Source organism: Astyanax mexicanus, chromosome 4 (genome assembly GCF_023375975.1).
Source record: "Astyanax mexicanus isolate ESR-SI-001 chromosome 4, AstMex3_surface, whole genome shotgun sequence".
Classification (NCBI taxonomy): Eukaryota; Metazoa; Chordata; class Actinopteri; order Characiformes; family Acestrorhamphidae; genus Astyanax; species Astyanax mexicanus.
Genome location: NC_064411.1, coordinates 53,452,501 through 53,467,491, shown reverse-complemented (window position 1 = coordinate 53,467,491; position 14,991 = coordinate 53,452,501). Strand labels below are relative to the sequence as shown.

Genomic DNA, 14,991 nt, shown 5'->3' with positions numbered 1-14,991 from the left:
AATCCCATTTCCCCCCTTGGCCCTACCACTTACCCCTACCCCTTATTTTCGAGTATAACCCTTCCTCTTGGTGGAACAGAGTTATAAAAGGAAGAGGTGAAATCCTCCCTCTAAGAATTGGGACAACCCTTTAAGCATCAGGACGCTAAAAAGTTCTAGCTGCTGCTGGTGGTGGATAACTAGTTAACTTTAGGGTTTATTTTATTATGTCTTCAGAAAAAGGGGGGAGATTGTGTAGAAATTAATTATTATCATCCAATCCTTAATCCTCTGTAATGGGGAGCTGAAATTAGCTTTATTAGATAGCTTAGTTAGCTTTTATTTTATTTTATTTTTCCGTTCCGCCTTAAATGATACAGCCCCTGCCGTCTGCTGCACCATTTAAGGAGGAATAGTAAATTTAGCTAGCTAGCTACTGATACAAATTGCTAGCAATTTATTTGTTATGCTTGTTAAGAAAAAATAATAATAATTAAAAAGAAATTGTCTGCTTTTGTAAAGTACTTTATTCTAATTCCAATGCATTCATTATCTTAAGTACTAAACCTTTAAAAGCTTTTTACTTGGAAGTAATTAGTTCTTTTATACATTTTCTACCTTCTGTTGCACCATTTAAGGTGGAACAGAAAAGTTAGCTAACTTGCTAGCTACTGAGATGAACTACTAGCAATTTATTTTTTATGCTTGTTAAGAAAGAATCGGGCCATAAACCACTGAAACTACACATTAAACTCTTGTCATATAAAAGTGCTAATTTTCACTTTGTGTTGTCATCTTACCAGTGATTCTCGTACCCCTTAGTTAAAAGTTTGTATCTGAAAAATCTCTGTATGAAGGGCTAACAACCCCTATCTCTTCCCCTAACCTACCCCTCCAGCCTGACAAGAATCGGCACAGGGTAAGAGGTAGGGCCAAAGGGTGAAATGGGATAGGGCCACTATCTTCGGAAAAACAAAGCTTACCCTGCGTTCACACTGGAACGCGACGAGTCGCTTGTGTCGCCCAGCGTTTGTCACTTGTGGGCGTGTCAAGCTCAACGCCCGCGTTTATCATGGTCCAGCCTCCGACAAGAAAAAAGGCACAAAAAAGGAATCACTTGGCCACTTTATTCTCCAGCTATAACTCCCAAACTTGCTGGACTCTTGTGCGTTTCTGTGATTTAACTGCGCTGGAAACGCAGCCGTTCCCACAGACTGATGTGGGTCCACCCCGTTCAACAGAAAGAACCGGGAAAGAAACTAGAAATTCAGAGGACGTCGAACCGCCTTGTTTGTGATTGGTCCAAAGAAAAGCTAGGAGCCAATCGGGTTAGAATGTCGCTTCACCGCGTCATAACTCATTTGCATAGAGTTGAGAAAAATTCATCTCCGTGTCGCTTGTCGCTCTGTCGCTCTGTCGCTTTGTCGCCTCTCGCGTGTCGCGGCGACAAATCGCGCCCTGCCATAGGAAATGAATGGTCGCCTGTCGCTTTGTCGCTTTCCAGTGTGAACGCAGGGTTAGTTCTGTTAGCTGATTTAAGATGGTTTGAACTGATTAAGCTGAGATGCTCTTAGCAAAATACTTGCTTGTATATCTGCAGACAATTGTCCATCAAATAATTTGCATTTGATGGGTAAATTTCAGGCTGTTATCGAATGTTTAGATGATGTTTGGGTGTACTGGTGTAGGGATTATAGTGGGTGTCTGATGATATTATAAAGCACTCGTTTGTTTGTAATACACCGTATTGTTTGTACTATAAGGCACACTTAAAATTCTTTTTCCCAAAAAATCAGTCGGATATTAGGGAGCAGTAAAGCCACTCTGCTGAAATACAGCATTATACAGGACTTTCTAGTATCGCCCCGTCTTACCAGAACAATCAGGGTTCCTCAGTGTAGCACTGTTAGGCGACGTTAGCCACTAACCATGGCTAGGACTAGTGGTTAGCCACTAATGCTAATGCTGCTGCACCCAGCCTTAGTGAAAATCTGTAAATCTAAGCTTAATTTAAACAAACAGAAGCGCTTTACTCACCCAAATAATTTTTGTTTTTTTCAAGCTAGAAATCTGTGTAGCTTTACTTAGCTTAGTTACCCCCACCGCCACCACCCAGCAGTGAGACCTGCTAAATTGAAAGTAAAACATGGTGACACCCCTGTTCCTTACTAGTGTTGCATAATGCACCATATAATCCAGTGTGCCTTATTTATGAAAATAGACCAGAAAATACATTGTGTGTATAACTATGGGTTGCACAATATGTAGCGCAATATTTGCCACCTAATAAAAAATATTAAAGATTAATATTGAGGTCACTATGATTTAAAATGAATAATCTTTAACAATAAAAGTATTTGTATACTTGTACTTTCATACTTGTAGTAAGTAAAGAACCACTGAAAGTTCAACTAATAAACAACAAATATTGATACATTCATAAACATTACGTAAACACTACTAACATATGTTTTAATCATTTTGTAGAGGTTAAATTGCTGGGGTGAAATTGAGTCAAAAATAATGTTTCTGCAAAGAACCCTTTTAGCTTTTTGAGACGTGCCATAGAATATTACATACAAAATATACGTTTGGACACGATCACACTCATTTTTGCTGACATCAATATTGCCTGTTATTGCCACTTAACAAAGAGGGCTGATTAACAAATAAATTGCAGGCATAACAATTTCGTGTGATAACAAAAAAAAATAAGAGTTTTAAGCTAAGATCATTTTTATATGCTATAGCAGTTGTTTGTGACGTACATTTTTATTCTAATTCCAATGCATTCAACCCTTTATTTTGACTAAAAAGGAAGTAATTCATTTGTTATGCCACAATTATTTTGTCAGTATATATCCTTGGAACAAAGTAGTCAGTTCCATAGTATCATACATTGAAATAATGTCTGTGACAATAAATTATCCACAAATGTATCATGACAAGCGTAGAAAAAATCATTTATATATAATTTATATACATTATATATAAATTATATATATATTTATATATATTTTTTAAAAATATAATTTTTATTTCTTTTTCTCCTATGGACCTTTTTAATGTTAGAACGATAAAATCTGATGTACAGGTTCATATTTTCAATGAATGGCTCTCTTTTACATGTCTTGTTACTTACAAGTTGGCTCCATTGCTCTTAGAGAACCCTTTGTAACATCTTTTTTATTTTTATTTTGGATGCATCTACAGTAGAAAGCTGTAGGAACAGCCTCAACCATCTGTCTCCATAAGCTTTGGGCTTGCTCTTTTGCTCAGTGGCATATTACTGATGATACGGCATTATCTCCAGAATTTATACTACTGCATCTTTTGCGTTTATGGAAATGCTAGTGTTCAGTCTTCGGATCGTCTGTCTCTAATTTAGCCTGATTTGATTCGAGAAGGCCTTGTTAATGAGGTAGAGATCAAGGAAAGATCAATCGTCAGATGAGCCAAATAACGGAGTAATAGATGTCAGCAGGGTTTGGGCAACTCTCGGAAAAAAGGTTGGTAAAAAGGTTGCTAAGCGGCAACGGCAGCATCCGGAAAGGGGCGTATGCTGAACAGTTCTTCAGCTCTGCGGCTCAGAGCGTTGGCTGCCGCTGCGGAGGCACGCTGGCTTTGGTGTTTGCGAATTCGAGCTCAGCATTGATTATTCATGCCAGGAAAAAGCCCCTCTGCTCTTGTTGGCTGTGCCCATTGGAGCTCGCTAATTGGCATGAGAACGCGAGGAGATCAAGCGAGCGCGAGAGCGAACAAGCGAGAGACAGAATGCTAGACGGTGGGAGTGTGTGTGTGTGTCTGTATGTGTGTGTGTGTATGTGTATATGTGTGTGTGTTGGCGCCTCGCATCCCACGCTACACACAAAAAACACATCAGCGATAGAAGAAGCTGAAGTCTGAGAAACCCGATTGGATTCTCCTGCCTATTTGTTGCCAGGGAGCGCGGGAATCCTCCCTCAGAGAGGATAAATATCCTGCAGCATCACTTCTATCATCCGCCTGTCATCTTTCATCCCTCATTTCTCGTCTTTCGATGGTGAGCTCATCTAACCTCCAAGCATGACCACCTACTACTCCAACCCCGACTACACCTGCCAGAGGACGGACGCTGGCGCAGACCACCGGGGGCTCCCGGAAAAGAAGAACATCCTTCAACCTGCCAGGGTTCCCCTCCGGCAGCAGGTTTCCCAGCCTCATCCAGTCTTCTACACCTCCTGCACCCTGCCGGCCAACGCCGCCAAGACCAAGGCCAAGTTCCTGAACCTGAGGGACAGCGTGAAGAAGAGTCCCACCAAAAGTACGGCCAAAGTCACCGTCCCAGGAGAAAGGTTCTCCGGCAGGGGCGAGTTACTCAGGGCACAGATTTCTGTGGATAAGGTGCGTATGAGAAGAGCGAGTCAGGCTTTGGGAGGCTTTGGATTCTCAATACTTGCTTTTGAAAGAAAAACTAGCTGTTTTTTTTTTACATTGCATAAGAAAAATATTCTGCTACATTATTGCTTAGAAAGGTGCGTATTGGAATTGCAAATAAGGCATTGGTAAGCTTCACATTTTCTGTACTTGTATTTTGCTGTTTTGCTGCGTTTTTCTACTTGTTTTGGGAAGAAAAAAATAGCTTTTTGTTTGCATAACTAAGTAATGTATTTGGCTACATTGTTGCTTGAAAAGGTGCGTATCTAAATTGCAAGTCATGCATTGGGAATCTTCCGATTTTCTGGACTTGTTTTGCTACGTTTTGTTTAAAAAAAGGGGATAAGTTCTCCGGCAGGGTTGAGTTGCTCAGGGGCCAGGTTTCTCTTGAAAAGGTGCGTATGAGAAGAAGCTTCGGGATCATTTTCAGGACTTGTTTTTGTAAGAAAAAATAGCTTTTTGTTTGAGTAACTGAGTAATGTTTTTTGCCACATAGTTGCTTGAAAAGGTGCGTATCAGAATGGCAAGTAATGCTTTGGAAAACTTCAGATTTTCTGGACTTGTGTTTTGCTGTTTGCTACAGTTTTGCTTCTTGTTTTTGGAAGAAAGAATAGCTTTTCCTTTGCAATAGCTGAGTAATATGTTTTGCTACATTGTTGCTTGAAAAGGTACGTATCTAAATTGCAAGTCATGCATTGGGAATCTTCAGATTTTCTGGATTGTGCTGTTTTGCGTGAAAAGATGCAAATGGCAATGGCTAATTCTAGATGTGGAACTTTGGAAAGGCTTGTTTTTAGAAGAAAAACTAGCTGTTTGTTTGCGTAAATGAGTTTTGCTTCATTGTTGCTTGAAAAGGTGCATATTAGAATGGCAAGTCATTCATTGGGAGGCTTTAGATTTTCTGGGCTTGTGTTTTGCTACATTTTGCTTAAAAAACTGTAAATAGAAATGGCTAAAGCTTTGGAAGTACTTGTTTTTGGAAGAAAAACTAGCTGTTTGTTTGAGTAACTGAGTAATGTTTTTTGCTTGAAAAGGTGCATATTAGAATGGCAAGTCATTATTTGGGAAGCTTCATATGTTCTGGACTTGTGGACTCATTTTGCTGTTTTGCTACTTTTTGCTTGAAAATGTGCAAATGGCAATGGCTAATCCTAGAAGTGGAAGCTTTGAAAAGACTTGTTTTTGGAGGATAAACTAGCTGTTTATTTGCATAACTGAGTAATGTGTTTTGCTGTATTGCTGCTTGAATGGCAAGTCATGCATTCGGAAGCCTCAGATTTTCTGGGCTTGTGTTTTGCTACATTTTGCTTGAAAAACTGTAAATAGAAATGGCTATTCCTAGATTTGGAAGCTTTGGAAGTACTTGTTTTTGGAAGAAAAACTAGCTGTAATGCATTTTGCTACATTACTGCTGGAAACGGTGTGTCTGGGAATGGCAAGTCATGCATTGAGAAGCTTCAGATTTTCTGGGTTTTGCTGTTTTTCTGCATTTTGCTTGAAAAAGGTGCAAATGGCAGTGGATTTGGAAGCTTTGGAAGGACTTGTTTTGGGAAGAAAAACTAGCTGTTTATTTGCGTAATTGTGTAATGTGTTTTGCTACATTGTTGCTTGATGAAAAGGTACATATCGAAATTGCAAGTCATGCATTGGGAATCTTCAGATTTTCTAGACATGGGTTTTGCTACGTTTTGTTTAAAAAAAGGGTGTGAATGACAATGGCTAGTCCTAGATTTGGAAGCTTCAGAAAGTTTATTTTTTGGAAGATAAGCAAAAGTTGTTATGCTTTGTTAGTGACCATCCCATGGGAAAGGATTTCCAACAGGGTCGAGTTTCTCAGGGCCCAGGTTTCTCTTGAAAATATGCATATGGTAAGGTTAAGTTGTCGATTGAGACACTTTGATTTTAAGGACTTTTTTTGTGAGAAAAACTAGCTGAGTTATGTGTTTTGCTACATTTTGTTTAAACGTGCGAATGGCAAGGGCTATATTCTGAAGCTTGGAAAGGACTGAAAAAGTTGTTTTGCATATGTCAAGAGCATCTTAAATATTGTAAAGCTTTGGTTTCTTAGGACTTGTTTTTCGAAGTTATGCTACATTTTGTTTGAAAAAGCTTGGGAGGGACTATTTTAGGAAGATAAGGAAAACTTAATATATCTAGTTGTCCATGTAGCTATATAATGTGTTTTGCAACATTTCACTCGAAAAGAGTCATGTAGCAAGCACATCTTGACGATTATAAATCTGTTTTTGGTAGGAAAAAGAGTAGTTAAGTTGGTTGGTGGATTGTTTGCTCTTACAATCGCCTACAAGGTGATGACAGAACAGCTCCTTCCTACCTGCACTTGCTCCTGAAGGCTTACGCTACCTCCCGGCCGCTGCGCTCCTCCAATGAACGTCGCCTCGCTTTGCCAAACATTCACACAAAGCAATCCAGACTGTTCTCATACAGAGTTCCCCAATGGTGGAACAAACTACCTTCCACTACCAGATCAGGAGAATCTCTCGCTATCTTTAATAAACTCCTGAAGACAGAGCTCTTCAAAGAGCACCTACTCTCTTAACACCTCTAACTAACTACCTTCTACTACCAGATCAGGAGAATCTCTCGCTATCTTTAATAAACTCCTGAAGACTGAGCTCTTCAAAGAGCACTTACTCTCCTAACCCCTCTAACTAACTACCTTCCACTACCAGATCAGGAGAATCTCTCGCTATCTTTAATACACTCCTGAAGACTGAGCTCTTCAAAGAGCTGTTACTCTCCTAACCCCTCTAACACACTAACTACTTCTAACCTCATTTCCTTCTTCCCCTCCTTCACTCCTCTATCCTATTATTCCCCTTTGACCTCCTTTTATCCCTATCCAAAGATGTTTTACCTTTAAACTTTTTTTACATTGTACTTGACTATTGTAAGTCGCTTTGGACAAAAGCCTCTGCCAAATGTAATGTAATGTAATGTAATGTACTATATATTTTATTGTGCAGTAGCCCAGCCATCTTAAAATTTTTTCCCCTAAAGTATAATATGCTGACATGACAAATATCATAGCCCAGAAGCTAGTTTTATTTCCCATGACCTTTGCAAAGTCCTAGGGAAGCTAAAAGGTGCTGGGTATAGTGTTTCTGGTATGAAGTGGACAGTATCTACCAAAAGTACTCCAAGGATGGACATCTACAACCTACGTAGCTAAGGTTATTCTTGGTACCAGAATCCACAGCATATCTTCAGAGGTCTTGTGGACTCCACGGCTTGGTTTAAATGGGTTTTGTATGTAAGCTAATGTTGTCAGAAACTGTGTTCAAAAGAACTGGCTGGTTCTTTCTTTTCCTATTGTGTTTGTTTGTTGGGTTAAATCCATTCAGAGCGATTACTTTTACAATTATAGGTCTAATGTGGAGTGGGAAGGGAAACTAGGACTAGGACAATTTTGTAATTTTAATAGTAAAGCAGCAGCATTTCTGAGTAGAGGTGAACCAAAAAATTTTGGGATATAACAGAGTGGTATAGTAGGTTTTCTATGTTTTTTTTTTTTTTCTGGCCACGTCATTTTCCGACAACTGCTGGGTACCTGTGACAAAATGAATGATAACCTTCCAAATCTGTGTTCAGTACTTAATAATCGAGTCCTACTTTGTAAGAAGTTTCTTTAATAACTGTTACACCTAGTTACATATTAACAATAAACTGCAAATCTGACTCGGTCATGCAGATTTCTCCTGTACAACATCCAAAGAATTCGACCGTTTCTGTCTCAGGATGCCACTCAGGTGCTTGTGCAGTCTCTTGTCATATCAAGACTTGACTACTGCAACTCTCTACTGGCTGGTCTTCCACTGCGATCCACCAAACCACTACAATTAATTCAGAATCAGCGGCAGCACGACTCGTCTTCAATCTTCCGAAGTTCAGTCATGTGACTCCTTTGCTGCGTTCCCTCCACTGGCTTCCTGTTGCCGCCCGCATCGGATTCAAAACCCTGACGCTGGCCTACAAGGCAAAAAACGGACCAGCACCTTCATACCTGATGGCGATGGTCAAAGCCAGATCTGAACCAAGAGCTCTTAGAGCTTCCAGTACGGCTCGGCTCGAACCTCCATCACTCAAAACTCACAGAAAACAGACATCCAGACTCTTCTCTGTGCTGAAGGACCAAGGTGGTGGAATGAACTTCCACTGGATGTCAGAACAGCAGAGTCACTCACGGTCTTCAAACGTCGACTGAAGACACATATTTTCAAAGAGTTCCTAAACTAATAAAAAAAAAAAAAAAAGGTTCCTAGGGTTCTTAACATGATTAAGCTCTATGTATCTCTTGATCCTAGTCTACAAACTAGCTTTGGATATCTTAAGTAACTTTGAAGCACTGTTGTAAGTCGCTCTGGATAAGGGCGTCTGCTAAATACCATAAATGTAAATGTAAATGTAAACAATTCATGTTATAACATTATACCTGCTGCTAAAGTATTTAGCGGTGCGTTGTTACAGGTTAATTACAATTACAGAAATATACTCAGCTTTAAACACCGAAACAGCTAGCGCTTAGCACGGTTAGCGGGTAATGCAAATTCTGCTCTAGCAGTGCTAGCCGAGGTTAGCAGCAGGCTACAGGCTGATAATACTCACCTCTGAATGGAAAAAGAGCTAGCCCTTAGCGTGGTTAGTGGCTAATGCTAATACTGCTCCAGTCTCAGTGCTGGAGAAACTTCACTGAAACTCCTGTATAACTCTGTACTTCAGCAGAGTGGCTTTACTGCTCATTAAAACCTCCTTACACGTGATTATAAGGCACACTGATGATTTTTGGGAAAGTTGAAGGATTTTAAGAAGTAGTCCAAAAAATACGGTAATCAAAAACAATCACAGCTCTAATTCAATATCGGACAAGAATTGTTGAAGAAACAAAAGTTTATACACAACTAACTAGTACAAAATTTATGTTGACACCTGTGTAATAACTAAATTACTAAATCTATAGCAACATTTATTTCACCAATAGTTACAATGTTTTTACATGCACTATTATTAAAAGGTTTTGTTTTGTTCAGCTTTGGCTTTGGCCAAAAACTTATATATTTATAAATTTTAATATTTAGCCTCCCAAGACCCGAATTCTTTGCATGGCATGCGTTTTTTTTTTTTCTTCTCTTTGCTATTTGGGCTAATTGGCACCTGATTAGTGTAAAAACGATAAAAAGAATGATCTTCTTTACAGGATGTAGTTTCTGAAAAAAAAAAAAAGATCTGTCCACATATGAGGACGTTAGTTTTATATTTTAATAGAACACAATGAGGTTGCAATTAGTAATGTGTAAAACATTTATTTTGTGCCTGAACACAGCAGCATTTTTTTTGTGCGTGCAAAACAAATGTAGAAACGTGTAAAAGTAAGAAACATAAACATTTTCTGAACAAAATGTACGAAAAACTGTAACATATTAAACTCTTCCGCCACCACTAGGTGACAGTATAATGTCCACATAAGAGGACACCAAGCCCTTGTAGAGCAAAATTGTGTGTTGTGGTCTAGACAACCCAGAATGTGACGTCCACACACGTGGACGCCGGGTCTAAATAGTATTGATTTTTTAATCATTTAAGTTCTTTTTGATGTGTTTCATTTTTCTAATACCTGTATGTGTTTAAATACATTTTGCATGTCTCTAAATGAAGGAGATGTTAATTGATGGGTTGTTATGAGTTGTAATTGAAGTGGAAATAAAAGGAGGAGAGGGTTAGTGGAATAGTGAACACCTCTGAGGGATCCCTGAGGATATTCGGCAGTCATTATGAATTATGGACATCTGCTTTGTGCGAATTGGTTCAAGCTCCACCCCTCCCCCCACCCCTCCCCCCCCTAATGTACAGCAAGATGCTAAGAGGCTGCTCACTAACCTATATCACACCGTGCCGCTCCAGCATTTTCACTACTGAAGTTTTTAGAATCAGTTTCCTCTCTGAGCAGAAACATCAGTCATCAGTTGATTTTCTGTGGATTATGTCTGTGCTCTGAATGAGCAGAACATTTAGATGTTCTATTTCTGGACTTGGCACAAGTACTCGTGCATTAGTGCGCTGTGTTTGGATGTGTTTGGATGTAAACTCTGTGCCAAAAGTGCATCCAAAACTACAATTATCTTCAACGGCTCATCCAACAACCATACTCTTTACTTCTACTACCCCCCACCATTCATGACTATTCACTACTGTACTCTAAACAGTGCACTTTACTTACCACATCATACACACTCACTTATTCACTAACTCACTCTGGCTATTAGTGCTTGGACCCCTTATGCACATAGACTGTATATAGCTGGACAGAGCATCGTCTCTCAAAAGTGAAGCCACCACAGGTCGGGCGCCCCCTGCTGTTCGGTTTCAGAAAGCTGTGTAACTCTACCCATCCCCATAGGTTTCAATGGCAAAACAGACAACTTTCAATCACGTTTTTTTTTTCTAATATACTGTAATTCTACCTCCATTATTTAAATGTAACAGCTAGTGTAACCTCTGCTTATATTGTCAAATTTTTATATCCCCACAGAATTCGTTTTTAAAAACGTTATTCAGCTCTATTCAAAACAGGTGTGATTATTGTAAAAGGGCTGGTTATGGGCGGGACCAATAACAGACCGTCAGCTCCGCTCCACTCCGCTCTGCAGCCTGTGACCTCGAGGCAGCCCTCAGGGGCGGGTTTATTTAAATGAGTAGGCTGCTCGCCACAGTCTTTCTCCCTCCTCTGGTCTCTACTGCGCTCTACAGACTCGGGTATCAGGATCGCCAACATGGAGGAAGATTTTGGCTTCATTTTCATTGAATGAATGGGAACGGCGACACGGCGTCCATCTTTTTTTACAGTCTCTGCTTGTGCATTGCTGTTGTGTGTATAATGTAATTTCTGGGCTATGAGCTGCTAATTATTTTACATGCTTTGAACACTGCGGCTTATTTAACGGCGCAGCTGATAATATATGTTTTATATATATTTTTTGTTTTGCGCGCACACACACACACACACACACACACACACACACACACACACACACACACGCACTCACATTTTTGTTATTCCATTGGGTGCTTGGACCCCTATGAATTGCCATTTTCTATGTTAAAAAGCTATTCAGATTGTTTCTCTACACAAGTAACTTTGCGAAATGCACACGTGACACTTTTTTTTCACTAACAAATACATCTGTACTTGGATTTAAAACACACACACACACACACTCACAAATATTTGCATACACACACACACATTCATTCTGATGTTCTTTCATTTTGGTGCTTGGGCCCCTAAACATTGGCACTCTGGCCTACACACATGGCATTGGACAGGTATAAATGCACATACTGGGATGCAACTAACGCCCACACACACACACACACACGCGCACACACACTGATGTTCTTCCATTTAGTGCTAACAACGATCTTCATGCCACCAAAACACGCACAAATATTAGCATGCACCCTCATCACACACAACCTGTTCAGACTGTTCCACTGCAGAGAAGGAAACACACACATGGTAATGTACAGAAACAGATACACGTGTACTGGGATGTAACACACACACACACACACACACACACACACACACTCGTACAGTCCAACTTTATTTATTTTTGGTACTTGGGCCCCTAAGCATTGCCATTCTCTGTACACACATCTAGGGGTGAAACAATCACTCGAGTAATTCAAGTTACTTGAATTAAGAAATTGATCGATTAATTTTCTGTGCCTTGAGAAATCATTTAATCAACTTTAAAACACAGAGCACTGAATTTAGCGCAGACTTTTACTGTGAAACAGAGCGCTTAGCACTACGTCACCCCGCGCACAGGAAGCAGGAAGTGGAGGAGGCGGAGGTTTTTGGAGCAGAGAGAGCGAAAATTTAACTTATAACAAATCAATGAGATTAACATTAATGTCCCTTAATAACATAACAGCAGCGCTGTGGAGTACTAATTATTATTAATATTGTCTATTGTGTGTGTGTGGCTAGTTTATTACAACTGAGACATATTCTAGACTTAATACAGGCTTTATGTAATCAGTAAAAACACAGCTCTGTGGAGTTCAGAATATAAACAATAAATACATGTTAAATTTAGCAAGATAAAGTTACACTGCCCGGAATACACGACCATGAATTTACTATATTTTAATTAAGCTAAGACGCACTACATAAAGGCAGTGTTTATGCCTTTATTATTGATTAATGCGCTATATTTAAACTTACAAGAAATTCTAAGTTGAAATAATTTAACTTAATTTATTAAATTATTAATTATTAAATTATTACTTGTGTTATTTATGCCTATTTTGTGTTTTATTTATTTCTATTTGTGTTTGCAGTGTGGAAATGTATGTTGTGAATTTAATTGTCTTATTTTATAAAATCTCTTATTTTAAGATTTTATCCGATTACTCGATTAATCGAATCGATTTTTCAGTAGAGAACTCGATTACTAAAAAACTATTTAGACTGTTCCAGTGCACAGTAGAAAATACACACATGGCAATGTACAGATGCGGATACACTTTTACTGGGACGTAACACACACTAACACACACACACACACATACATATGTACACACATACATATATACAAATACTAGCATGCACGCACACCCGTACTTTACGACACAATTCCATTTCAGTGCTTGGACCCCTAAGCATTGCCTTTCTACATATATACAACCCAGTAAGTCTGTTTTGCTGCAAAGTAGGAAATACACACATGATGTATGTAACACACACTTACACTCACACAAACACACAAACACACACATTAATGTTCTTCCATTTGGTGCTTGGACCCCTGAGCATTGCCATTTTTTATACACAACCTGTTCAGAGTAGCATTTTATACACATAAACTGGGATTTACCCTATAAACACACTCTTTACATTTCTCCTCCTCCCCCATCATCATGCACTGCTGTTGTATATGTATGTATTTATGTATGTGACCTGACCTCTCCCCCCCCTTCATGCTATTGTTCAGCAGACAGATGCTGCCCCACCCTCTGCTCCCACCATAATCCCTGTGATCCCAATCTCGCCCGTCCCTGCGGAGACCGCCGTCATCCCTCCACCGACGTCACAGGTCCTTTTTTTTGTGTGTTTTCTCCTCGTTTTTCCCTCATTTCCTTCACTTCTCTTCCCCCCCTCCCTTTTCTCCTTTTCCCCCTCCCTTCTTTTTCTGTTGGTCATTTGCCGCTGATCCACTGCTCTTTTGATGGGGCTGGAGAGATTACTGGCCCACGAGAGAGAGAATGGGCTGGAGTGCCACTCACCTCCCCTTCAGTGAAACTCGGCGTCTGTGTGCCAAGTGGACAGCCCTCGGCGGAAAAGAGAGAGATAAAAAGAGAGAGAGAAAGAGAGAGAGTAAAAAAAAAGGATTTAATTTTGTCTATTTTGAGAAGTAGCAGCATTCATGCTCCAGCACTGCATATTCTGCAGCGTAACATGCGAAGTACGTACGTATTCCCAGGCGCTCTGCCTTAATCCTGTGTGAGTGCCGGTGCTGGTGTGTGTGGCGTCATGAGGAGAGTAAGTTTAAACACCTTCGACTGAAAGGCGCTGGAGGCCAGCGGTAGTTTATAGCGTCTAAAAATCAAGGTGGCATTTGATTGGTTGATTGAAAGCGTGCTTTAACGAAGGGATGTCTAATTGGATGATTCTGTTTTGCAGGCAAATCCACCCCCTGTTGTGGTGAATACAGAGAGTCTGGATTCAGCCCCATACGTGAGTACCTGCGATTTCTGTTATATATTAATAATATATTTAAAAACGATGCTGATTAAGATGCACTTTTTATAATAAGTGTCTCTAATAGGGGTGGGCGATATTGCCCTCTATAAATAGTATAATGATATTTTTAATGGCAGTTTTACGATAATGATTCTTATGATATGGCGATATGATGATATTTTAAGAATATTCTACTGCAAAAAAAATGAAAATATGAAATGAGACGATATGATATGGCACACCCCTAATATTAAAAAAATACAAGAATTTCGAGTCAATGATCCAGAATGTCATGATACTAATAATAATGCACTAAATAATAAATATCTCCATATATCCAGAATTAAAGTAAAATAAATTATACGGGACAGATTTTGTGATCACACAGTGTGATTTTTTTTTTTTTTTTTTTTTGCTATATATCACCAACTGTTTTTAGCAAAAAAACTAAAAAATCAAACTTCTCATTTCCCATTATAAAGCTATGGAAAAGATTAAAGAGACCACTTTAGTTTCTGAATCAGTTTCTCTGATTTTGCTATTTATAGGTTTATGTTTGAGTAAAATGAGCATTGTTGTTTTATTCTATAAACTACAGACAAAATTGTCATTTAGAGCATTTTTTTTGCAGAAAATGAGAAATGGCTGAAATAACAAAAATCTCGAACCATGCAAAGAAAACAAGTTCATATTCATAAAGAGTTTTAAGAGTTCAGAAATCAATATTTGGTGAAATAATCATGATTTTTAATCACAGTTTTATGCATCTTGGCATCATGTTCTCTTCCACCAGTCTTACACACTGCTTTTGGATAACTTTATGCTGCTTT

The 14,991-nt window shown here is 39.2% G+C and overlaps 1 protein-coding gene across 26 annotated transcripts in view; it reads left to right on the top strand.

The window, feature by feature from the left end:
• dlg1b (discs large MAGUK scaffold protein 1b) overlaps positions 1–14,991 on the top strand; it is a 174,334-nt gene that overhangs the window by 99,399 nt on the left and 59,944 nt on the right. For 11 of the 26 annotated variants that reach the window (XM_049476566.1, XM_049476549.1, XM_049476548.1 and 8 more), the window contains 2 exons: positions 13,413–13,514; positions 14,102–14,155. In XM_049476566.1, the coding sequence (XP_049332523.1) occupies positions 13,413–13,514; positions 14,102–14,155 (156 nt within the window). Of the gene's footprint in view, positions 1–3,203; positions 4,363–12,888; positions 12,898–13,412; positions 13,515–13,634; positions 13,884–14,101; positions 14,156–14,586; positions 14,593–14,991 lie in introns of those variants that run through there. The other 15 variants (XM_049476567.1, XM_049476554.1, XM_022678664.2 and 12 more) reach the window with 6 other exon arrangements.